The sequence below is a fragment of the Chaetomium tenue genome (assembly GCF_020726465.1).
Source record: "Chaetomium tenue strain MPI-SDFR-AT-0079 chromosome Unknown F5144scaffold_5, whole genome shotgun sequence".
Taxonomy (NCBI): Eukaryota; Fungi; Ascomycota; class Sordariomycetes; order Sordariales; family Chaetomiaceae; genus Chaetomium; species Chaetomium tenue.
In genome coordinates this window covers 2,892,498-2,915,688 of record NW_027117333.1, presented here as the reverse complement: position 1 = coordinate 2,915,688, position 23,191 = coordinate 2,892,498, and the positions used below count along the sequence as shown (strand labels likewise).

The window sequence follows — 23,191 nt, the reverse complement described above, 5'->3', positions numbered from 1 at the left end:
TGCCAAGAGCTGAGCCCAGGCCAGGGGATCTGCAGAAGCTTGTCTCGCAAGGTTCCGGAGAGAGGTCAATGCGCGGGACCCCAGAGGGTTTTTCCCCCACTGGCCCCGCCTAAAAGTTGCGCTAGGCGCTAGGGTTGGAAGGTTGGAGTCCTCCCTTGCCGCTTCTCTTGTTCGCCCGATCTTTTCCGTGTGAAAACGAGGGAGATGCCAGATGGAAGACGTGACTGGCTTGACATGTGGTGTGCGAGGGGTGGTACAGACGTGGGGCGCATGGTCGGGCTGTCGGAACCGCCGCTGTGTCGGCTGTGAGGAAAGCCGGCGTCCGTCCTAGTTTTCAAGTCTTAGGCTGGGTCGTCAGGAGCGGCTTCTTCCATTGCGCCGATGTTCTTTGACTAGCAGCCGTTTCAGGGTTCGAGGAAACAGTACCCGGCAAGTTCTGACCAAAGATGCCGCTTTGAAGTGGTCGGTCGTGCCGGTCCAAGGCGACGATGCAGGCAGGTCTGCACGTTGCGTGATGAAGATCAAAAACGATCTGCGGCAGACCGATCGGAGGAACATGCCCGCCGAGGAATGCGTCCCTCCCCCAGAATGGGGGATCGTTGGGACTGGGGCGCCTGCAGGACCAGTGGTAGGGCTGGTGTGGCAAAAGTCGAGTCCCATCCACGAAATGGGGGGGTTAACTTGACTCTCCGTTCCTTGGCCTCATTCTGACACGTCCTGTTCGGGCCCAGACAAGTGTGTGGTATTGCTCCTGCTCCCGCTTCAGGGGTGCTTCAGTTGCCCGACCGAACGGTTATGCAGGTTGGCAATTGCCGGGTCCAACAGGAAGGGCTCACGGGAGAGTGTGAGCCACGAAGTGGAGGGAAGCCCAAAGGGCAATTGCAGAGAGCCCGTCTTGGTTGGCTGGGCGTCCCGAGTTTGTTCCAGGGCTGGAGGGGGGGTCTATGTGGGCAAAGGTTCGTGACTCGTCACCTCCAATGTCCTGACCAAAACCCCACGGAATGTGGTTTGGCCTCCAAGGCTTTGCTGACCAAAAGGCTTTGGCCTCGATATCTCAGAGCAGCGCCTCCTTGTGCTACATATACCGCCACCCAGCCACTCATCGCTTCCTCTGGACTGTGGCCCCCGTGAAGTAACCAGCGCGTGACCGAAGGATGCTCTGCTGTTGGACAGGGCCGAGATGATCTGGATTCAGGTGGCCGGATGGTGGGTTGAACAACAGCTACAGGATACATGATACAGCCCATCCCTGCGGTGCTCCCTGTGACGGCGCTGCCTTGGCTCCGGGAGAGGAGACGAGGCGAATCGAGGCGCGCGACGGCTGCGGCCGCAATTCGCATCGTGGATGCTGCATGCATGGCCCTCCCGGCTGTCGATTGCACATCGCGCGCGAGCCTCTGTCGGCGGTTTCTTCCCGCAGCCCTATGCACACAGTATGTGCGACGGCGGGATCTTGTTCGACAAGCTGTGTGAGCTGTCTATCGCTAGGAGGACTGCACCGAGGCGGCGATTGAACCGGGCTTGTTTCAGAGCTTGATCCGGAAAGCGAGAGAAGGTGGGCGCAAATTATCCCCATCAAATCGGGCCCTTCGCCCAGCGAGTCTCAAGCAGCTGAGCCCGAAGTGGTTGCGCACTCAACCAAGCATCCTTTCCCATTCCGGTTACCGTTCGGACCGAGCGATCCTCCATGCGTCGGGGGACGTACCAAGTCCTCCATCGGATGGATTTGTTGTGTGGTATCCCGGAGGTTAGTCCATTTCGTAGGTAGTAGTAGGTAGTAATCTGTAGTGTCGACCTCCTTGTTGCGAGGGTGGCGCTGAAAACTGAGCTTGCCGCGTGGTTGATGCTGGTGCCTGGGGCAGAAGTTGGCTGTCAGCTTGCTGCTCGCTTTGGAAACAGCCAAGATCGCCAAGGTACGGCATCTGGGAAGGCACCGAAACGCTCGGCTGTTCTCATTGTGTGTCTGGGTGCCAAGCTCTTCTTTGTCTGGGGTCACCCGCGAAGCCGTCAAACGTGAGTAATTAGTATCGCGTACCCGGGGAAATAATAACGATGCCCCTCAGTTGCCCACTTGGGGTGAACATTACCCACAGGAGCTTGACCTACTAGGGAGGGTGTTCTCATAGTGTCATCATCGACGAGAGCTTCGCAAGAAATCGCTCGAGAGCCTCGGCACCACAACCCTTTCAGCTCCTCCTGCAGGTTCCACCAAAGCCAATGGCTCTTTAATGGCTCTTTCTCTCTAGCCACCAAATCTTTGGGGCCGGATGCAGCCGGTGTATCTCCCCTCTTGCGCGTCTCAATGAGATGGTGTGGTGGCCGGTGGATACAATCTCTAGTGCCCCAAAGAGCTCACCTCTCACCGGTCTCCATCGCAGGTCGTCGAGCACACCACCTCGGCGGACCGATACACGCGTCGATAGACTGCAGTAGTGAGTTATCGGCAATGGTGGTTATCGACGGCAAGACTTGTTCGGCTCGAATGTGTGCCGCCCCTCCACCACAGGCGGAATGTGGCGTTTCCATCGCAGCCTTTCAAACGGCTCGCATTCAGACGTGGTCGAATGCCCTGCAGGGCTTCGAGGCACGTTGACCCGAAACAAAGACGGGGGTCGGTTTGATGGTAATCCAACCACAGGGTTGCATTGCTGGTTAGTGCCCGGATGAACTGCAGCTCTCATCACAGGTCCAATCCTTCGAGGGTTGCGTCGACCGAACCGGTGAGCCTCCTCCTCATTTACGTGCATAAACCCCGAATCGACCCTTTCGAGGAAAATGCGATCGAGCAAAATGGGGGGTTCGATACCACTGCGTGTGCGCTTGGGAAAACTTACTGTGCACTATGTGGTTAGTTATGGGCAGATTATCTGCTCATACTGTGGGGACACTCCGCTGGTGCAAGCAAACAAACCGTGTTCAGGTCCGTGTTCAGATCAGAGAAGTTTTGTCGATGTGATGTGCGCTCGGAGTGGATGGGCACTGTGGGGTGAGCCCCGCCTTCGAGACTTCGCCATTCTTGGATGCAAGGGTGTTCCTATCTTCGGCTTAGCGGACTTTCGGAGTCCACCCACCCCTTCCAAAAAGTTTGGCTGGCGCGCCGGCTCGAGGCTGGATCTCGCAGTTTTCTGAGACACAAAGACACCACTGACGAGTTCCTGAAATCTTGTTCCATGACTGGGCTTGCCATGATACGGGTAGTCCCAGCTCGAGAATCATCATCTCAGGACGAGCCTCTAGGTAGCCAGGCTTCGAAACCCAACAAGATGGAGGCACGGGGGCTCCCTGGATCGACGCTCGTGTCTCGCATGCATGGAAGCTCAGGTACGATCGTGGGCAAGCTTTAAAAGCTTGTGAGATGTTGTTGCTTTTGTTAAACCCTGCTGCTGCTAGACAACGCCCCTTTAGTGTAGATGGCAGCTACTGTTCTGAACCACGCGGTTTTTGATCTTGTACAGATCTATTCGTATACCTATGCCTAGCATCCAAGACGTCGGATACACCCGGGCGGTGCCAGGGCAAGCCGACAGCTCCTCGGCCTGTCAAACCGGAAAGCTCCCGTCCTCTGACGGTTTTCCTCCGTCGCGTAACTTCTACTTGTACATACATTCACTGTTTCGCGTAACTAGCAACTTGGACAACTCTCTTGATACGGAAGCCCTCAAAGAGTCCGCGAAGTTGTTCTGTTCCTTGTCTCGCGATCTTCGCTAGGGAGGGTCTGGCCAACGTGCAAAAGTTTGGTTCTGAAAAAGTTGCACTGTACCACACACTTCCGATCCTTTCCTTAGCGCCAACTGGTACGGATACTGTAAGGCTTTGTAATTTACCCACCACCCACCCCGATGAGGTGCCCCGGAAAGCTTCCCATTGACTGGAACGGCCCAAGCGATTTCCTCCCTCGCCAAAAACCGAAGTCCCGCTGTGGCAGCACTGGCAGCTCCCTCCACACCCACTGTGCAAAGCACCCCCCTCACCCACCCATCCCCATCCCACACCAGATCTCTCCTCCAACCCCCAACTTTTTTTTCCCTTCCGGTCATCTTTCTCCTTGCGCTCCTGTAATCTGTACCTGCACCGCGCTCCTCCACCCGCTGTCTTATTGCGCGCGCCCCTCACCGTCGTCATTTTTTTATTTTTACTTGGTTTGGAGTCCGCTGCCGCGTCGCAACCGAAAGACAATCCACTCCAACAATCCAACAAACCACAAGCAGCGCTCTCATTTACCTCGCGGTACCTGACAGCTTCTCCACTCGAGTCGCGCACCGCCGCGCGTTTCCACTCGTTCTCCCTCGATCAGCGCGATCGTCGCTTCGACGATTCAAAGTCTTCTCCTTCGCCGCGCGCAACGCTGCACTGCGCGAGGCATGAACGGGGAGTACAGCCCGCCCAGTGCAACTTCCGGCGCGTCCACCGACGCCACTCTGTCGCCGAACCGATTTCTCGCTACCTCAACAAAGAATACCATGGCCGTTCCGGCCTTTCTCCCGCCACCGCAGGCCTACCGCCCTACCGCCACTGCTCAGCCGGGGTATCCGCCATCGCTCCCGAATGCCAATTCCTATGATCGCGACGCGCATAAGCCACAGGGAACGCCGTTATCCGTGACGCCCCCAACGCTCTCTTCGGCGCTGATCCGGAACCTCCCGCTGAACACGTCAGAGGAGTCGCTGCGCCTGATGATGGTCTTCTCCAAGGATCTCGTCGATGTCGAGGTCTTGCCCGCCGAGCAATCCGCCGACGCAGGCTTCAGATCTGCGGTTCTGAAATTCAAAAGCCCGGCTGGCGCACAGGAGGCCAAAAACATGCTGGATGGCAGGTCCAACATCTCGAATGATGCCGAGATGGTCGTCGAGATTCTGGGCAGCGCAAGTCCCACCACGTCAGGGAACCGATTTCCGATTGACATGTCCACGGGCGCATCCAACGGAGCCGTCTCCGCGACCCCTTCCGCGCCATCGTCAAGGCATAAATCGCGATTCGATGGAACGTTCCAGTCGCTGGAAAAGATCTCGCCTCCCATGAACGGCATGTATGGGGGAGACTTGGCTGCCCACGAGACCGGCCCGTCCTCCTACCAGAACCTCTTCGGGCCCCAGTCGCCGATCGGAAACCACCTTGCGAATGGCGCGCAGATCACAGGCAAATCGCTGATCGATTCTGCCGAAGACGACGAGACCAAGGAACTGCTCAACGACCCGGTTGGCTTTGCCGAGAACGGCCTGCAGCGCCGCCAGACAGCGCCGCAGCTACCCATCTCCCACATGGCTGGCCTCTCGCTGACCACCTCCCCGAGCCCCGGCGCGCACGCCGTGATGCCGCTTTATGGCCATGCCAACATAGGGTCGCTCTCGGGGCTGTCGAACACCATGTCCCCGACCACGATGGGCGGACCCGGAACAGGCTACAACTCTCAGATCCAACACCGGATGAACAACTTCCCACCGGCTAACCCCGCCGACCAGAACCCGCCGTGCAACACGCTCTATGTCGGCAATCTGCCGCTCGACACCTCGGAGGAGGAACTCAAGGCCCTGTTTTCGCGGCAACGAGGATACAAGCGGCTCTGCTTTCGGACCAAGCAAAACGGACCTATGTGTTTCGTCGAGTTTGAAGACGTGACCTTTGCGACCAAGGCCCTGCACGACCTCTACGGACAGCTCCTCCACAACAGCGTCAAAGGCGGCATTCGCCTGAGCTTCTCCAAGAACCCGCTCGGTGTCCGTTCTGGCCAGAACCAGGCCCAAAACGGCGCGGGTGCCCTGGGTAGCATGAACGGAATCCACTCCGGGTCAAACGGCGGGTTCACTACCGCCAATGGACCTCCGCCAGGTCTCAGCGCGCCCCCCGGCCTCGGCTCCAACCGTAGTGGATACACGGCGTCGTCCGCGCTCGCTACCGGCACGGCTACTAATTTCTACGCCTCGCCCACCGGCTCCAATGGGCCCAGTAACCCTTGGGGCGGCATGTACAGCGGAAACGGACATGCGATGGCTGGCACCACCTCGGCTTTCTCATCGTATATGATGGGTCGATGATTAATGAAGCGTGGATGTTTCGGAACGGCCTCGGGCGCATTACTCGCATGCGGCGGCGTCTTCCCATACAGCAACTGAACGGCGTACGATCTGGGTTCGGGCATTCTTTTTTTCTTCTTTTTTTTTTCCGTTTTCACATACGTAATGATTCCCGGGTTTACGATGTTTTGTGGGTCTTTCGGTTGTTGCATTTGTCGGTCTTCTGACTGGGTTTTTGCGGCGGGCATCAGAATCTTAGAGTCTGCTTTTTTGATCCCCTCGGGATCTGGCAAAGAGCACTCGAGCTTCGGGGCTCTTTAATGGGCCATGGTCACGCGGGCATTCATCTCACCTCGGGGTTTGCACATACATGATGAGGACGAGCAGGGCGCAAGGTCACGAAGGGAGGCGGGGTGAGGGGGCATGCGCCCGAGGCGTTGCGTCGGTTTGGCATCACTATCATCGTCCCAGAGTCAGCATCGATCAATGGTACGGGTCCCCTTCATGATCATTAGGGGATGCGTTGGAGTTCTGGCAAAGGTTGGGCGTGGCTTCCAACAGCGGATGGCCGGACTTGGGGGGGGGGGAGGGGAGTAATTGTTTTCCGACGGTGGACGAGCGCACGAACGGGGGCCATGGCCCCTTTTCCAATACACGAGGACTACTTGCGCTAGACACCCACCTTTTAATGCGGTACGATACGACCAGAATAACACGCATCAGCGAAAAGAAAAAGAAAAAGAAAAAAAAAACACAACATATGGGGGGATCATCATCGTACTCGGGGCAAGCACAGGCACATGGACATCTGGGATATACCAGCAAAAGACTTGGGAAGGGAGGATTGATACAGCACCGGCGCTTTACACACCATCGGAAAAAGGGGATCGCATTGTGGTTTTTCTCTTCATACCGGCCTAGTTTATTCCATCGGGGTTGGATGGTTTCGCATGCGGAGATGGATTGTCGCATCCAGCACACGCCCCGTCTCCCGTTTTACGTTTTACTCTTATCCCATCTCTTTCCACTTCTTCATGAGACGGGTTCTTGTCATTCCCCCTTTTTTCACATACGACCAGATCACCCTCCCAGGACATGGCGCTATCATTGCCTTGGTATTGCATGTGCCAACCAACAATGGCCACCAGCGATCTTGTTCTCTTTTCTTTTCCTTTTTATTTTTCATTATAGTGGTGTTTCATTGGTGCGACGCGTCATCTTCCATCATCTCATTGCGGCTGCTTGCTGATATAAAATGGTTCATTGGGGTGGGATCCGATACCTCTGGGTGCGTGGGCTGTGTTTCGTTTTGCTGGGTTTGGTGGGAGGATCCATGGCGGGGAGTTGGAGTTTCGTTTCTTTTCTTGGCCGGATCGTTCATCTGCGCGGTGTTCTCAGGTTTTGCCCCCGGTCTCGTGCTCGCGGGAGTCGAGGACGGTTCCGGGGAGGGCGTGTTCGGTGTCGAACATGTTTCCAGGGACTCGGCCGTCCTTTGTTATTCCTGTCTGGCTGCCATGGACGCCGGGCTGAGGGAACGGGCATGTCTTGAGCGGCTTTTCGAGCATGATTACATGGCCCGATCTCCGCTATCGTTTACTCTTGAAGTAGATGCATGATAGCAGTTTAGAGGAGCGGAGATGAATTGATTGAGGATTTTGTTTCACAGTTGCAAACCAAACCACCCTTTTCCAGCTCCAATGTTACGTTCGTGACCAAAGGCCAGGAAAACACAGACAATATCCGGCTAGCGATCACACTCGCCGCATTCATCATGGATCGCCCTCTGGCCAAAACGCCGGCTGGGAAAGGTAAAAAGATAGAACAGTAAAGGCTCGAATAGAAAAGAAGATGAAAGTGAAAACAAAATAATAACAGTCAAGGAAACAGAGTAAACCAAAAGTAAAGCCTTGAATAAAAAAGAAGATGAAAGTGAAGATAGAAAAAGTCAAGGAAAACAAAGTAAACGATCAGAATAAACTGAAGGCGGGAAACTATGGAATAAAAATGAACGAAATAAAACAAAAATAGAATCGAAAGCAACGGGATGAACTATAATATAACTAAACAAGGATGCCTCCGAATAAGTCGTGCTGACTAAGCGCACTTGCTGGGTGGTTGACAGCGGCAAGGACAACCACGACACACGACACGACGCGCCAACAAAGATGGGGTGCCACTCCACTCCCGCTACCATTTACAATGGGAATCCAGCCAGAGTCACAACGTATCATTGGGGACAATCCTATTGGGAAAGGTCTAGATGACTTCCGCTCTTCGTTCAACTCTATCTGCGAAACTCCCGACGCGATCGAGCAACTCGACCAAGAGGGTAAGAAAGATGATGGAGCTTTATTGCAGCGTAGCTGACTGTAGAGTATGCAGCACTCCAAAAACTTGTCCTCGCTTTTCTATCGGCAACGCAAAATCTCCCTGCGGCGCGCCTACTTCCCGCTGCGACCCGTGGCACCCTTCGAAGCGATCTCCTACGGCTTGAACTATCACTCGACTCAGGCGACTTTGACCTCGACCGTCTTAAACCCGCGATAAAAGCGGCCCTTGCCGATGATCTCAACGATGCACTCGTTTGGGGCCGACTCTACGAGGTTGTCTCCGAATCGACACCCCCCCCGCGCCCGATCATAGCGTCTTCTGTACAGCAAACACCCTGGTTGCGAAATACTAGCAGCTTCGCAAATTCGTCAAAACATCGTAAATACGTTGATGACGTCCTGAAGGAGGAGCTTGGCCCTATGTATGTTGGGCTCCGGGACTTCCATAAGACGTACTTTGGCGATGTGCCAAACCTCGAGGCCGCATCAAGAGCATTCTTCGACCAGTGTTCTGATGGTAGCCATAGCCCACTTTTCAGTAACGGCTGGAGGGGTTGGCCCGAAGGAGCGAAGCAGGATGATGTACTCCGCTGGTTTGGGGACTTCACTGAGAAGCTGGCGGAATTCGCGCAGACCTACAACTCCTCTCCGGCATACAAACGAAAACTACTGGCGAAGCCCGACAGTCTAGTTGACGGCTCTGTTGGGAAACGAAAGTTAGATATTGGCTTTATGGACAGCGATGGCCCTGATCCCAAGAAAAGCCGGAGACACGACTGGACCCAGATCCTCGTACCTGGTGAGCTGAAGAGCAATCCGACGGCGGATAGACCGCTAGAGGCCCGCCTCGACCTCGGCAGGTATGCTCGGGAGGTACTGGCGGCTCAAGATACACGTCGCTTCGTCTTGGGCTTTACCCTCTGTGGATCTCTTATGAGAGTATGGGGGTTTGACCGGCTCGGGGGTATCGCCTCCGAGCAATTCGATATCAACAAGAATGGGTTGCAGTTTATATCGACAGTCCTTGGCTTTCTTTGGATGAGCGAGGAAGCTCTTGGGTTTGACCCGACCATTAGGCGTGGAAAGGATGGCCAGCGGCTAGTCACGATCAAGCGGAACGGCCTAACGGAACGGCTTGTCATTGATAAAACGATGAAACGGGCTCCTTGCGTCGCCGGTAGGGCGACGACCTGTTGGAAAGCGCATCGTGAGGGGAACCCACAAGATTCATTTGTGATCAAGGACTCTTGGCAGTATGTCGAACGGGAAGAAGAGGGTGATCTACTGAAGGAGGCGACCTACAGGGGTGTCAAAAATGTCGCTCGCTATTTTCACCACGAGACTGTTTTCGTTCGTGGTAAAGTAGACGATATAAGTAACCTTCGAGGGGGTATGGATGTTACGAAGGCGGAGAACTATCGATCGGAGCTTCCACCGAAAACGGGTGATAAAGGACGCAGCTCTGGTCTGAAGAGGACATCCAGCGAGGCCGGCGCGACTCTACCGCCAAGTAAGCGACGATCTGCGGCATCCCCGACGAAAGGTAGTCGCGAACCGCCAAACCGGGTACACCGGCGTGTCATTGTTCGCGACTTTGGACGACCTATTTATACCGCAAGCTCCCCATCGGCCCTGCTTGCTGCGCTAGAGGGCTGTATCACCGGTCACGAATCCCTTCACGAAGCAAATTTGCTCCACAGAGACATCTCCATTAACAACCTAATGATCAACGAAGACCCCGATAACCCTTCGTGGCCTTCGTTCTTGATCGACCTCGACCTCGCTATCAGGAAGCAACGAACAGCCGCTTCGGGAGCAAAGGGAAAGACTGGCACCCGGGCTTTTATGGCGATTGGGGCCCTCCTGGGCGAGCAGCATTCGTTCATGCACGACCTCGAATCCTTCTTCTGGGTGTTGTTCTGGATCTGCGTCCACTGCGACGGCCCCGGCGAGGGCACAGTGGTGGACGAGTTTGACAAATGGAACTTCGCTCACACGGGAACGCTGGCACAGCTGAAGAAAGGGCTGATATCTGACGAAGCAGACTTTCTCCAAACAGCGGAGGAATATTTCACGCGGTATTATCAACCGATGACACACTGTGTCAACGAGCTGCGGAAAGTCGTGTTTCCAAACGGCAGGCGGTGGGAAAGGGAGGATCCCGGATTGTATGTTCGGATGAGGGCAATCCTCGAGGAAGCCCGCCGAGGGTTGGCGCCGGCGCCGACGGAGAGGTAGCGTGGACGGCGGCGTCGGCAGAGAGGTGGTGTGGGAGGCGGCGGCGGCAGAGGGGTATCGTGGGAGGTCTAGCTAGAAAGGTATGTAGAGCTCATCATAGAAGCAAGCACGTGGGGTGTTGGGTGATGGCCATGCGTTGCTTGGCGATGTCTGGGTCCCGGTCCTGAATGTCCTCATGTTTGTGGTCATTGGCGGACGTCTGATATACGCGCAGTGTAGCATTCCAGTGACAATGATCGAATTTCGTGGCTGCTGCGGCAGCCTGGGCGGACTACGCCCAAGAGTTTCCCGTCGACGACGGCGAAGAGAGTTTGTCCGCGAAATTCGACGCGGACGTTCAGAGTCTTTCCCGATTCCGTTGCGACAAGCGGTCGAAGGAGGAGCTCATGGGGCACTACGGTACCGGAGCTCACAACGCCGTTGTCAGCCGCTTTTCCAAGGAGGATTGGCAGCGCGCAATCACGCTGCTTTGTTATTTGCGGATGTTCTGGAACAGGCCATCTATCCATTATGGCCAGAAGCGGGAACAAGATTTCTTTCGGCAGTACTGGGCGAGCCGCGAGACCGGCGAAATCCTTCAAAGGTCCACCATCGGGAGAAAGAGGGGAAGGCGAAGCGTCGGGTGGATTTCTTGACGCCATACCAAGAGATGCAACGCCAGTCTGGCGTTGCAGGAGAGATTGCAGACTCGCTGCTGGCCGTCCGGTCAGAGAGGCTGGATGCGCCAGCCATCGGCGAGCTGCGGAACGAAATCCGTCATAGTCCGGGCCTTTGGTCATCCACCTCAATGTCCGGTATACATAGAGGACGGTGGCGGCGACCAGGCAAACCTCCCGGCTCTGGTCGAGGGGGTCTAGAAGGGGGGGCGACGGGTCGAGTCGAGCTAGAAGCGGCTTGTACTCCCTTGATCGGTCAATCTCACCGATCAAGGTCATGATTAGAGCAAACGCAGCTAATGCACCGTGGTCGGGAAACCCAAGATACGCCACAACCTGTACCGGCTCGAGTTCCGATGTCTTCAGCTCGGATCTTTTTCGGCCGTGAACTTGTATGGGTTAAGATGCGGGTGGGCTAGCGCTCCTCGTTTCGCGCTTTAGCCACACGTCGATCGGCTTCGATACGTCCTCAGCCAAACGCCGCTCCGGCTCGGAGCGCGCTTCGGCAACTCGCCGCTCTGCTTCCTCATACAGGTTCTCCTCCTCGTCACCGATCTCGGTGGTAAACTCTGTCGGCTTGTGTGAGTGGCGTGCCTTGCGAAAGATGGCCCTCAGCCGTTCGTATGTCAGTGTGCTATGCGGACCCGGGTCAGAGCGACATGAGCGTGCCCGTGGCTACGAAAGCGACAATCCGGACGGTCAGGATGGCGGTAGTTGACGATCCGGCTGGTCAGGATGGTGGTCAAATGATGGTCAGGGTGATAACTCCTTCCCCAACGATGATGTGTTGTTTGACAGGCGCATTTTCCTCGGACCAGCAACTCTTGGGATGGAAAGTAAGTCTTGGGATGGATAGAAAGTCTTAGGATGGATAAAAAATGTTCTATATCCGACTTCCATCCCATTAAATACTACCAATATAGGTCCCATGGCATATCCCACATTCTATACCCGTTATGCCCTTCCTAACTTTAACTAGATAGGTATCTACTCGGGGTGCGGCCCTTAACCATGCTATTATCCTTGCCCTTGAGGGCTAGCCCTTATCAAAATTCACAAGCATGGTTCAATTCTCAAATGGGCTGGTCTCAGTTCATCGACCAGTCCAGCATACGAATACCACCATGCTACTAACAGTATCTGGCGTGGTCACCGCGGTTACAACGGACCAGCCGGTGTCATGGTTCGCTTCCGAGTCGCTACATATATCCGTCGCTTCGTCACACCAAGCGCCTCCCTCGCCGAAACCACACAACCAACGGCCAAGCCAGTTATTTCTCTCGGTGGTCTTCTTGGTTCCAGCGGCTTGGTCATGGCGCCTTTAACCCTCGATTTGCCATGCCCTAGGTTGGCTTTTCAACCTCGAGGCCAGTAGCGAAGTCAGAGAATGTGAGCTTCTCGAACAGGCACCGTCAAAGAACCCTAGGGCCTGCCGGCAGAAGGCAAAAGGGCCCCGCGATGCGTGCCCTGCACAGTGGGGGCAGGGCTGGTCGCCGTGGCAATGTACGAGTAACGTTCAGGTATCGGGCCCGGTTGCTGACTGTGGCCCAAGTCACCTTGCTTGTATAAACTCAAATCTTCTCAGAGAGCTTGGTTAAGTTCATTCCATCCCAGGTACCGTTTGAACATGCGATGGACACTCCACTGACATCCGACGGCCATGCCATTCCGTCCCAATTACAATCCAGGCGAATCAGAAACCCGGTATACCATGACCCGAACGAGCCGTGGATCGAGCTTATACCCCCTCACATGCGTCCTCCATCGCGATGGAGTGGGCATGCCGGCAGCAAGGCCACGGTAACGGGTTGCTGGTGAGGTCCTCTTGCTCATCCTGTCATACAATAGTTAGTTCTACAATGTGACAAAACATGGTACGCATATCGCCAGTTTCCATCTCAATCTTCAGTTGCAGGATTTTTCCTAGCTACTCTCCTTCCTCCTCCCAATCGAAATCTTCTTCCTCTCGCAAACTAGGTAGGTAACCATTCTTCTCGCAAACCACTTCTTTCGTTCCCAAACCAACCACCACCACCTCTCCCAGTTCCACAGCTCGCCCAGATTGAAGGGAGGCACGAAATCCATTCGGAGGTTGCTACGATCCTCCCCAGGGACTCCTTTGGCCCGGATCGTGCTAGCAAGACAAATAGCGCCCTGGATCGCTCCGCTATCAGCGGTCATAGTGGTAACCCTGCTGCGCCCATATACTCGTCGCTAACGATGCGCCGCCCTGCCCCCTCGCATCTCGATATGCGTGAGTCAACTTTCATGGAGGAGGAAGCTGAGCACTTGAGATGAGACGGTCTGGTGGCATCCGGACTGTCGTGGGCTAGGCGTCTTTGTCCAACGAGACCGCAAGTATCGATGTCTACGTCTCGGATTTGGTTCCTGGCCAAATTCTACCCGCAAAGTCCACTTGCACAGCGTACGTTTTCCGTTTTCCTCATCCTTTCTCTCCTTCCTATTGTATTCGGAGGTTGTCCTTCTAGCCTTCAATAGGGGGCCGCTCGAGAAAAAGTCTTGCTTCCGCTTCGGCCCAGAGTGCATCGATGCCCTGTCCCAAAAAGTTTGCAGGTAGCAGAGCAGCGCAACCGAACACTGCCAGTCCTCCCGGAATATCCCAGGAAGCGGTTGAGGAGGGCGTCGTGATCCTCGTCGTCGTAATGCTTTAGGGCTCCTCCCTCAATCACATGTCACGACGGACAATATACCATTCCAATCACCACTCTCCACACCACGCATCTGCCCCCTCCCCGGCCCGGCAGTTTTTAGCTTGCACATTGACGTGCGCCTTTAAAACAAAAAGAAGATAGGCCACGCCTAAAACGCAGATGTCGGGCGTGGATGATTACCTACATGTGTAGGTCAGGCCTTCCAATCGGCCCTAGACTTCTATCTCCGGCACCTGAAATCCTTGCAACTCCAGCGGCGTAGCAGCAGCCTGGTCGCATTGACGCGTTCAGGGGTTCTCTCAATCCGAGCCGTCCGTCGCTGCAATCTGCTCCCCAAAACAACAAAAAGAAACGACGGCCGTTGCAGCAGGAAGACGCACCATGTCCGACACCGAGCCAACGTCGGGGACCCTTTTCGGCACGCCCGTCGATTTTTTCCCCCTCCCGACCCCTTATCCCTCCTTGGCCGGATGCGAAGAAGGCATCTACCGCCAGCTGAACGACGGCACCATCTTGGCTTGGGACCCCGTTTACACACGGTTCGAGCCCGGATCGAACGCCTGCTTCCCCCCGGTGCAAAGATCCTGGTGGGATCAGCCCAGCGATGCGGACCCGTCCACCGCGCTAGGGCCGACCTTTGTCTGCCCCGAGGCCTACAACGCCGTCCACACCACCGTCCTCGAGAGCAACTCGGCGTCGCAGGCGCACTACACCTACTGCTGTCCCAAGTACGTCCCCCCCCCCCAAAACCCGCCACCACTGCAAGTCCGTCATAGCAGCGAAAGGAACCCCGAGAAGATGGGGGGGAAGTTCGTGATCGTGATGAGTGGAGCCCACCTACCTACCTAAGCAACCAAAAAAACTGACCAGGGCCCCCCCTCCCCTCTTTCCCCCCCTTGGCAGAAAATACACGCTCGGCGCGATCCTGCCACAAGACCAACGCTCCGTGATCCAGTGCTCGTCGATCGTGACGTCCGGCGCGACGCTCCCCTACATCAGTGTGACATACCTCCCCGCAACGATCACCGTCACCGGCGACGACGGCGCCGAGACCGCCCAGGAGACCAGCCAGCTCACGCAGGTCCCGGTTAATATCATCGTTTCGGATCCCGCGACTGTTTATGCGCCGCCGATTAATGGGTATAATATTGTGAGGGGGGTGGCGACTAGCAGCAGTGGGAGTGGTACCGGTGGGGGTGGGGGTGCGAGTGATACGGCGACGGTATCGACGGGGGCGCCGTCCGGGACGGGCGACGCGGAGGCGCAATCCGGTGGTGGGCTGGCGGCTGGTGCTATTGCTGGGATTGTTGTGGGGGTTGTTCTGGGTCTTGGGTTGTTGTTGGCGGGGGCCTTTCTGGTTTGGCGGAGGCGGAGGCGGTACCCCTCCGTTGCCGTTGCGGTTACCGATGCTCAGTCGGAGCCCGGATGGCACGGCCACCAGCCAAAGGGATATTATGCTGGCGGTGTGGGTCCCCCTTATGTGCCGGTTATGTCAGAGTTGCCAGTAGACAACGGCACCCAGGAGCTGGAGAGCCCACGTACGTATGAGTTGCCCAGTGCGAGGTGAAGGTAAATGGTGCGGCTGTTGTAGAGGGGGGTGGTGGCTCGGGTTCATTGTCAGTGTTGGGAAATAATACAAGGGTAGATGACCGGGCGTTTAGTAAAGGTATATATTATATCATGGGTTTTGTGACGCGGCATGGTGTACAGTCTTGTTTTTCTCTGGGTGTTCTTCAGTCCAGACGCAAGTCGGGGGTGCATTCCTTTGGTGAAGAAATGAGCAACGTACCTACATAGGTACATAGGTACCTACAGCACAACTCAGAAATGGTCAACTCTGCCGGGTGCAGGAAGACATTCTGGACACTGGTTATAAAAGAAGTCGAGTTGAATGACAGCCTCATCCTGCATAGAGAAATATAGTGACACTGGGTTGAGAACCGCAAGTTGGTGCTCGTACTTCAGATATAATGCGAGATGGGGTTCCTCGCACACGTCAGTCGGGAGGGTGATAATGAGGATCTAGGAGGTGCTCTTGTAACGACGGAACGGGGCTTGCGGCGTCGCTTTTGTCGCTTACGCCTGACTTCGGTAAAATGACGAGGAGAGACGTCTAAATGAGTTAGGGAGTATACTTATTATATAGAATATAAAACAGTAATAAGACGATACATGTAATTGTAACAAAAGCTCTAGGAATATAAGTAATTGTGTTAAAGAGATCTGATGTATTTGTAAATCGTATTGTTGGGGGATCGTTATCTTGTATGGATTTCACCGAAGTTGGCATAGTAGACGTCGATGAAGCTGACACCGTAGATGCAGCTGATGGAGATACCGCTGCTGCCAGCGGCCATGTAATTGATGCTATGGCGAAGCGGTTGAAGTGATCCGTTGCACAGATTCACTTCTCGATTCACCTGGTTTCCCGATTCGGTTCTCACCTAGAAGAAGAAAAGAAGAAAGTAAAGTAAGAAATTACCTAGGAAAATACAAGGAAGGGAAACTATCAAGCCATTGCCATACACTGGCATTATCTTACTTTCTACACCGACAAGGAGATTACGGGCATGTTATGGACCAGTCCAACCTGTCTCTCGCAATACAGGCGAATAAGATTGGCACTCCACGGACAGTTAGGAGTAATAATTTCGACAATATGTGATGGATCTTTGTTACATGGGTCGGAATATGCTTGAGATCGTAGTTGAGATCGAGAAATAACTGGCGGATTTCGGCCAATATCCTCCAAACGTGTCATCCCAGGCACGTTTTCTTTGGAACGGTCCATGGTATGCCGCATAGGGTGTGATTTGGAATTCTGTTTGTACCCTCTCGAGTCTCGACATCCGAAATGCATCATGGTTCATGTGGCGAAGTGCCACGGCTGGGCCTCGTCTTGCTTTGCAAGCATCGGTAGAAGCCTAAGCCGCCAAGGGATGGTCAAGCCTTCAGAAGTCAAACGCAGTTGAAAGGGCTGAGGTCAAATGAGGCAGATTTCCTAAGCCGCAGGGAACTCTATTAGGTATACAAACAATAAGCCGCCACTGACTGTAGCCCGTCACAATATCGGAGTATCGCTAACACCTCACCGGTTGGGCTTGGCCTCAGCAAAACGCTCGAGCGTCTGTTTTTGCAGTGCCCTCTGCTCATTGATGATCTCCCACAGCTCCTCGTTCTGCTTCTTCAAGTCTTCGTCCCCAGTCGACTCAGCGACAGGCTGGCTGAACGCCGCTATTGCGCTCTCTATAGCCTCCTGCGGAAAACCCGCGGCATTGAGTAGTGAATCGAATCTAGTTTCCGGCCCCAAATATGAGTCGAATTGGGCGGCGAATGTGTACGCGCGCTCAGCTTGTGATGGTTTGATGATGTTCACCGTCTTGGTAGGCTTGTCCGCTGGGAAGGGCGAAACAAAGTCAACATTGGTAACGGCGGCGTTGAGGTTGGCCAGTTCGACGGGTGACTTGTTTTCTGCAATATCCCATCGCATTATTTGGCCCTTGGGGTGCCCAGTAAGTAGCATGGTGCCGTCGTAACTCAGGCTCAGGCAAGAAGCCGGCCCCACGTCAGGCAGCGTCGCACCGAAGGGCGAGGAAACCTGTACGACCGTCGTGGCCTCTTCGGCGCCTAGCCCGAACAGGGGCTTCTCAGAAAACACCTCGGTCAAGTAGAGCGACCCATCCTCGCAGGAGACACAGATGGCTCTAGAAGACGGATCAAGGGACAGACACAGAGGAAAGCTGGGATAGAGGAGCGTCCGCAGAGCATCACCAGTCTGGTAGTTCCAAATGATGCATGACTTATCCTTGCTCGCAGAAACACAAAAGTTGGTGTCGCTGCTAACACTAGAGCTCACGGAAAGACCGACGATGGCAGCTCTGTGGTTGGAGAGGCTCCGTTGGGGCTCGTGCTCGGCGGCAGAGTCTAGCTCCAGCAGCTGGGGCAGCGACCACACGTGGATATCCGAGTCGGCGGACCCTGTCAAGATATAGGAGGATGTGGCGGCCACGCAAGAAATTCCCTGGACGTGGCGTGCCGGGGTCGAGACCAGCCGGCCAGTGCATGTCTAGGACAAATGAAAGTTAGCCGACCAAAACATTCTCAAGTTCCTGACTTGTCTATCCATATCTTACCTCCCAGAGCATCAGACGGCCCTCGTTGGTGCCCATGACGAGAACATCGCCGACCAGTGTAAGGCATCGTATCCTCTCCGGGAAAGCCACAAACGCCTCCTGGTTCCCCCGGAGTCTGGAGTAAACATGGACGTAGGCTTTCTCATGCTGGGCGGCGAAGATGTGGGTCTCGCTGATGGCAAGGCAGTTCACTGGAACTGAACTCTTCTTGAAGGTCGACTTGACTGAGTATGTGGGGCTGAGGGTGTGGCAGTAGATGCCAACGTCCTTTGCGATGGCTGTGTTGGAGGAAAGCGGTGCCCCACATATCGCCGAGACGAATTCCTCAGAGAGCATGTTGCCGTCTCGTCTTTGGCACAGATTCTCAGCTCTCGTTCTTCCCCTCCCTTGATAACCCAACCAACCCGAATAAGTGATTCAGTGAATGGAACACAACCAATCACATGAAAAACAACACAACCCCTAGTTTGCGTGTTTTTTTTAAGTGACGCTAAGAGCGGTAGCCCCCCAGCTTGGATTCCGGCCGATGGAGGGAGATGGTTTCACTGCCTTGGTGTTGTGGTGAGACAGGAAAAGGGCCCTGTGCGAGTTGAGGCATGCAAGGGAACACGCTCGTTGAGGCTAAGATGGAATGTTTAAAGCTGAGTGGCTAAGGTACCCAATAAATCGAGTGGGAAATCGAGTTGTCGTGTCAGGTTGCAGCAGCTGCTTCCTGCACTCATGGAAATTTTGGTGAGAAAAGAAGTGGCACTTTCCTTTTTCCTTCGGATTGTTGTCTATGATTGGTTGCACAAAAGCTTTGACGTTTAGAGTGGGTCCAGTGTTTCTGAGCAGCAGTGACGAGGGTGACAAAAGTGACCAGCAGCGAGCAGTCACATCCATCTCAGCCGCAAGGTGAGTCCCCGGCCTGCAGGTTGGTTCCTGCCATCCCTGTGCGGCAGCTCCTAATCCCCCCGCCCTGCAAGTGGATCCGAACATGGTCAAGCTTCAACCTTCAACTCACATTTTGCGCCGTGGTTGTTCGGAAGTTGGCTTCATTTCATACTGTGCCCTCTGTAACCACCAGGCCCGGGACCCGTTCCCCTCATTTTCATGTTTCTTTTTCATCTTCTTTTTTTCTGTGGGGCCATCCCAGCTTCTGAGCTTGTCGTGTCAACACCAAACTCTGTGTCGCCGGTAGCGATATCGGGATGCAAGATGCATGGACCTCCCCCGGGAACCACTGCACGGGAACCACTGCACGGGCAATCGCGGTAAAAGCATTAAACCCCGGCTTGCCGCAGCGCCCAGCAATGCCCCGGGAACCAGGTATGGATCTGGCCTCGAATTCGACATGGGTGATCCGACTCCCTAGCGCTGGATAAGGCTCGAGCGATGGTTCAGTTGTCTCTCGTTAAATAGGTACCTAGTCTGTCCACTTATTTATTATTCGGGCATGAGATCCCTCCCCGCAGGATATCGGATGACTCCATCACACTGAAATTTAGGGCCTAAGGCAAGGGTTCATCTGTGGGTGACCTGTGTCCCTTGCGGCATCTGCACCTACCCGCCGTCTCTGATCACTCATACCCTCAACACGAGGCCTTGCCGCCACAAAGGAGCACCGAACCGGATAGCATCCGTAGTAACCATGTATTTGGTTCATCTGACTCCCTACACACAAGGTGGTGGCCCCATCGCCTGCAGTTTGCAACCTCTAGCCAGCCAGAAGAGAGGTGTGCCAACTTTGAAGGATGCCTCGTGCAGCTGTTCACTGCATGGCGCAGCACCAAATCTTGGAACGCGGTGATCTGGTTGCCTCCTCCCTTCCTGTTCGATGCACGGCCAGCTAGTGGCCAACTCTCTGATTGACTTGTCTCGGTCACTCTTCTTGTTTCTTATGCGTGTTTGCGCTGTACACACGGGCACGGACTGTTGAGCAGCGCGGCCACCCTCCCTTTTGGCGTGACAGCACTGACAGGCTTGGGTGTCACGGCATATCGCACTTCATTCATCGTGTTCTATGACATACCCTGCCGTTTACTTGATAAGAAAACTAGGGTCGAGTGAGACTTATACGCCCCCGTCTTCCGGTTCCTGATGCTACCAGCTCCCCGGGACAGCATGCCCTCGTCGTCAAAACTGGCAGGACTTGAGTTTAACAAAGGCATTGCCCACCGTTCGATCGTCCCCAACGCCTGTCCCGGGATCGTTGTCCCGGATCCTCGGTTACACAGTGTTTTGTTTCGCGCATACGACAAAAACAGAGCTCTCACACGATCTGCGCAGGGATAACACGCCACAGCCGATCTGAATCGAGCCCCCCAAGGACCCCGGTCCCTGATGTTATCCCCATCTGCCTGGCCGACTGCCTCGAGCACGAGGTCATCGTACTCTTCAAGTTGTGAGCTGGATGCTAGCAAGCTCATGGTCGATTGCAGCTTCCCAGAACTGCTTGCGAGAGACCTTACGACCTCAGAAAACATCTTCACGTCGAAAGCCATGACTGCCGGTTGCCCTTTTGCGGGTCTTGCGGCGCCGGATTCGGTTACGAGCGCCTCCTTTCAACGGCCGCTTCTTCCGTCCCGCGCGGGTCACCAGCAGCAACCTCCAGGCGTGGACAAATCTCTGCTGCACCCCTTTGTGATAGACGAAGAAGAGGGGTTGTATGTCGAGGACCTTGACGGCGACGAGCGGTTTGGGATGAAAGACACCTTCCTGGACTCATCCAACGTTCATTCAACAGGAATGGTGCCTCACTTGACCCTCACACGGCAACAATCGGTTGCCACAGCGGCCACGTCAGATTCCGGTCGCTGTTCCTCGGTTTTTTCACATAACGCACACTCACCAACGTTCCCTGTACTCTCGTCCTGTTCCTCAAACAGAGGGGGCAGTTCACACGGCACGTGGTATGAGGATGACCCAGGCTCCCCACAGAATGGGCCTGCAAGCTCGGTATTCACAGCAAGAACTTCAATTTCCGACCCACGTCAACCTGCTTTGGATCTCGGCAATTACGACGACATGATTGAGCCGCCAACACCAACGGATGATCAAAAGGGCCTCGCCCTGGCTACCACAGAAGTCCACTCTCCCGGTAGCTTTCATGGCACTCGCTCACGACCTAGTACGCCCATAAGGCAACCACATCCCGAAAAGGCCCGCATCGTTGACATTCCGCCTTTATCTACGGGCCTGAAACGGACCTCATCACGGAAATGGGACCGTCAACGCCCAGGGTCACCTTCGGTAGCATCGTTGTCCTGGGAGATGACAGTTCCCGTCGGGGTTACCGAGGAGCACCGACAGGGTGAACGCATTCCGGGGAACACTCGGCCTAGTGTGCCCATGCTCGAGACGGCTAATGGCCGAACCGTCATTGACGCATCTGCGCCGCCTCCGATAGCGTTTGCCAGCAGAGACCAGGCCCTGCACCGTTTTAACGCTCGGCCATTGTCCTCGATGGCCATTGATGAGAATGAGGTTTTCGAGGATGGCGAAGAACCAAGCGCGATGGCATACGCGAAAGAGCTTACAAAAGCCAAAAAGCCGTCACTTCCCGATCTCCGCCGTTGGGTTGAAGCCACCACCGAAACGTTTGCCTCGTCACAGAAAAGCACGTCGTATACGCCAAGTGCACCTGGCATTCCACTGCCACCGGAGGTCATTGAGTCCCTCCGGGTATCGATAGCCTGCTTTCCAGAAACGATGCTCCTCACCTCGAGCCTCTCAATCGAGACCATCCGCGCTTACTCAAAGAAAGTCAAGAACCGCGCGGACCTAGACCGCCATCTGGGGAACCCCGACGGCGACCCAGTCTACTCGCGACTCTCCCAAAACCTAAAACCATCAAAACGGTGGAACATGAGCTGGCTAGGACAATCCCGGCGCAGCACCAAGCACCACCCAGAGCCCCCACAAGCGTACTCCCTCCCCCGCAACACCCACCCACCCCCCTCCTTCAACAACATGTCCAACCTCAGCCTCAGCCTCACCACCCCCACCCCCGCGCCCTGGACCCCCCTCAAAAACATCTTCCCCTCCGCCACCGACCGCCTCTGCGACGCCCTCTACGCCCACCTCCTCGCCTACAACTACCTGACCTCCCTCCTCCCCACCCAACAGCAGCCCAACCCAAACCGCCCCCCCTCCTCAACCCACGGCCTCACCACCACTGCTACCACCACCACCCCCAGGCGCGACCTCTCCATCCCGCACAAAGCCGCCACCCTCCTCGGCATGGACGACCCCGTCTCCGCCGCAGCATCAACCTACAGCAAACCGTCGCCGTCGCCGTCGCGCCGCGGCGTGCTGAGCCGTGGCCGCCGCGATAAATTCCCGCTTAATGACCTGTTTGGGACGTCGGCCCCTACTGCCAATGGTGGTGGTGGTGGGTATGGGTTGTCGCGCAGTGGGACGGTTGGTGGCGGGCGCGCGCGGAGCGGGACGGAAGGGAGTAGTAGGAGTGGGACGGGTTATGGGGTTCGTGGTGGTGGTGGTGGTGGATGTCAGGAGAGTGGAGCGGCGTTGCTGGCGGGGCTGGGGAGGTGTGTTAACCTGCTGGTTGCGACAATGAGGAGGGGGGGAGGGGAGGGCGGGGATGCGGGTTGGGGGGTGATCTTGGAGAATGGGGAGGGGAGTGTGGAGGGGGTGGATGGTTTGGACCCGGTGTTGATGAGGGCGATTTGTGAGGTGGTGCGGTGTGCGGAGGAGGGCTGCGAGGGGGTTTGATGGGGGGATGGGGGTGCGGTTGTCGGATTGGGAAGCCTGTTTGTATATATTTGTCGTTTGTATTGTGTTTCTGGGTTCTGCGTGGCTTTGGGAGTGGGCGTTGGAGGCTGGTTACTGCCGGGACGCAGAGACTAATTCTTTGCTGGGGAACTGATAATTATGCTGAGAAGTGAAAACTTAGCTTTCATTATTCACCACGTGAACTAAGCCGTCTTTCTGATATCGAGACCTGAGAGGGTGCAAACAGTGTTGCAAACCACCTTGGGAACAATATAGGCTTGAGGTTCTGAGAAGAGCGTGTGACTTGCGACAGGGAAAGAAAGCCAGTCTTTGCTGCGGAGAGTCGCCAGGCAGCTTTTGGAAGCAAGACCACTGCGGCCCGAGAGGCAGTCAAGGGAACCCCGTATCTCAAGGTACGGCGGCAGACACAAACTCCGT

The 23,191-nt window shown here is 55.4% G+C and overlaps 8 protein-coding genes across 8 annotated transcripts; 6 read left to right on the top strand and 2 right to left on the bottom strand.

The window, feature by feature from the left end:
* Positions 1–3,471: 3,471 nt before the first annotated feature.
* On the top strand, positions 3,472–6,032 carry F5144DRAFT_492711 (uncharacterized protein; the record flags this gene model as incomplete). Its single annotated transcript, XM_066785935.1, has 2 exons — positions 3,472–3,618; positions 4,239–6,032. The coding sequence occupies 2 exons, from the start codon at positions 3,472–3,474 to the stop codon at positions 6,030–6,032; spliced, it is 1,941 nt and encodes a 646-aa protein (XP_066641698.1).
* Positions 6,033–6,207: 175 nt separating this feature from the next.
* F5144DRAFT_304070 (uncharacterized protein) lies at positions 6,208–7,757 on the top strand. The gene is made up of 2 exons (XM_066783913.1): positions 6,208–6,497; positions 7,294–7,757. Exons 1-2 carry the CDS (start codon positions 6,382–6,384, stop codon positions 7,625–7,627), a joined length of 450 nt encoding a protein of 149 aa, XP_066641697.1. The 5' UTR covers positions 6,208–6,381; the 3' UTR covers positions 7,628–7,757.
* A 329-nt stretch (positions 7,758–8,086) lies between these two features.
* Positions 8,087–10,667, top strand: F5144DRAFT_303988 (uncharacterized protein). The gene is made up of 2 exons (XM_066783910.1): positions 8,087–8,340; positions 8,394–10,667. The coding sequence occupies exons 1-2, from the start codon at positions 8,211–8,213 to the stop codon at positions 10,577–10,579; spliced, it is 2,316 nt and encodes a 771-aa protein (XP_066641696.1). The 5' UTR covers positions 8,087–8,210; the 3' UTR covers positions 10,580–10,667.
* On the top strand, positions 10,668–11,689 carry F5144DRAFT_303989 (uncharacterized protein). The gene has a single exon (XM_066783911.1). The coding sequence runs from the start codon at positions 10,755–10,757 to the stop codon at positions 11,514–11,516; it is 762 nt and encodes a 253-aa protein (XP_066641695.1). The 5' UTR covers positions 10,668–10,754; the 3' UTR covers positions 11,517–11,689.
* A 1,223-nt stretch (positions 11,690–12,912) lies between these two features.
* F5144DRAFT_549629 (uncharacterized protein) lies at positions 12,913–13,416 on the bottom strand (the record flags this gene model as incomplete). Its single annotated transcript, XM_066787593.1, has 2 exons — positions 12,913–13,069; positions 13,262–13,416. 2 exons carry the CDS (start codon positions 13,414–13,416, stop codon positions 12,913–12,915), a joined length of 312 nt encoding a protein of 103 aa, XP_066641694.1.
* A 619-nt stretch (positions 13,417–14,035) lies between these two features.
* On the top strand, positions 14,036–15,249 carry F5144DRAFT_303960 (uncharacterized protein). The gene is made up of 2 exons (XM_066783909.1): positions 14,036–14,695; positions 14,800–15,249. Exons 1-2 carry the CDS (start codon positions 14,289–14,291, stop codon positions 14,855–14,857), a joined length of 465 nt encoding a protein of 154 aa, XP_066641693.1. The 5' UTR covers positions 14,036–14,288; the 3' UTR covers positions 14,858–15,249.
* Positions 15,250–16,865: 1,616 nt separating this feature from the next.
* F5144DRAFT_536632 (WD40-repeat-containing domain protein) lies at positions 16,866–18,874 on the bottom strand. Its single transcript, XM_066787062.1, has 2 exons — positions 18,041–18,874; positions 16,866–17,973 (listed from the first exon to the last, which is right to left on the bottom strand). Exons 1-2 carry the CDS (start codon positions 18,374–18,376, stop codon positions 16,996–16,998), a joined length of 1,314 nt encoding a protein of 437 aa, XP_066641692.1. The 5' UTR covers positions 18,377–18,874; the 3' UTR covers positions 16,866–16,995.
* A 1,488-nt stretch (positions 18,875–20,362) lies between these two features.
* Positions 20,363–22,975, top strand: F5144DRAFT_654509 (uncharacterized protein; the record flags this gene model as incomplete). Its single annotated transcript, XM_066793103.1, has 4 exons — positions 20,363–22,445; positions 22,476–22,504; positions 22,535–22,571; positions 22,611–22,975. 4 exons carry the CDS (start codon positions 20,363–20,365, stop codon positions 22,751–22,753), a joined length of 2,292 nt encoding a protein of 763 aa, XP_066641691.1. The 3' UTR covers positions 22,754–22,975.
* Between the last annotated feature and the right edge of the window lie 216 nt (positions 22,976–23,191).

Excerpts from the sequence above, each read along its gene's own strand:
- F5144DRAFT_304070 (XM_066783913.1), top strand. The coding sequence starts at position 6,382 with ATGATGAGGACGAGCAGGGCGCAAGGTCACGAAGGGAGGCGGGGTGAG. Across the intron at positions 6,498-7,293 it reads CCCAGAGTCAGCATCGATCA|CTCTGGGTGCGTGGGCTGTG; the intron begins ATGGTACGGGTC and ends GGGATCCGATAC.
- F5144DRAFT_303988 (XM_066783910.1), top strand. The coding sequence starts at position 8,211 with ATGGGAATCCAGCCAGAGTCACAACGTATCATTGGGGACAATCCTATT. Across the intron at positions 8,341-8,393 it reads CGAGCAACTCGACCAAGAGG|CACTCCAAAAACTTGTCCTC; the intron begins GTAAGAAAGATG and ends TAGAGTATGCAG.
- F5144DRAFT_303989 (XM_066783911.1), top strand. The coding sequence starts at position 10,755 with ATGTTTGTGGTCATTGGCGGACGTCTGATATACGCGCAGTGTAGCATT.
- F5144DRAFT_303960 (XM_066783909.1), top strand. The coding sequence starts at position 14,289 with ATGTCCGACACCGAGCCAACGTCGGGGACCCTTTTCGGCACGCCCGTC. Across the intron at positions 14,696-14,799 it reads CGTCATAGCAGCGAAAGGAA|CCCCTTGGCAGAAAATACAC; the intron begins CCCCGAGAAGAT and ends CCCCTCTTTCCC.
- F5144DRAFT_536632 (XM_066787062.1), bottom strand. The coding sequence starts at position 18,376 with ATGCTCTCTGAGGAATTCGTCTCGGCGATATGTGGGGCACCGCTTTCC. Across the intron at positions 17,974-18,040 it reads GCCGTCTGATGCTCTGGGAG|ACATGCACTGGCCGGCTGGT; the intron begins GTAAGATATGGA and ends CATTTGTCCTAG.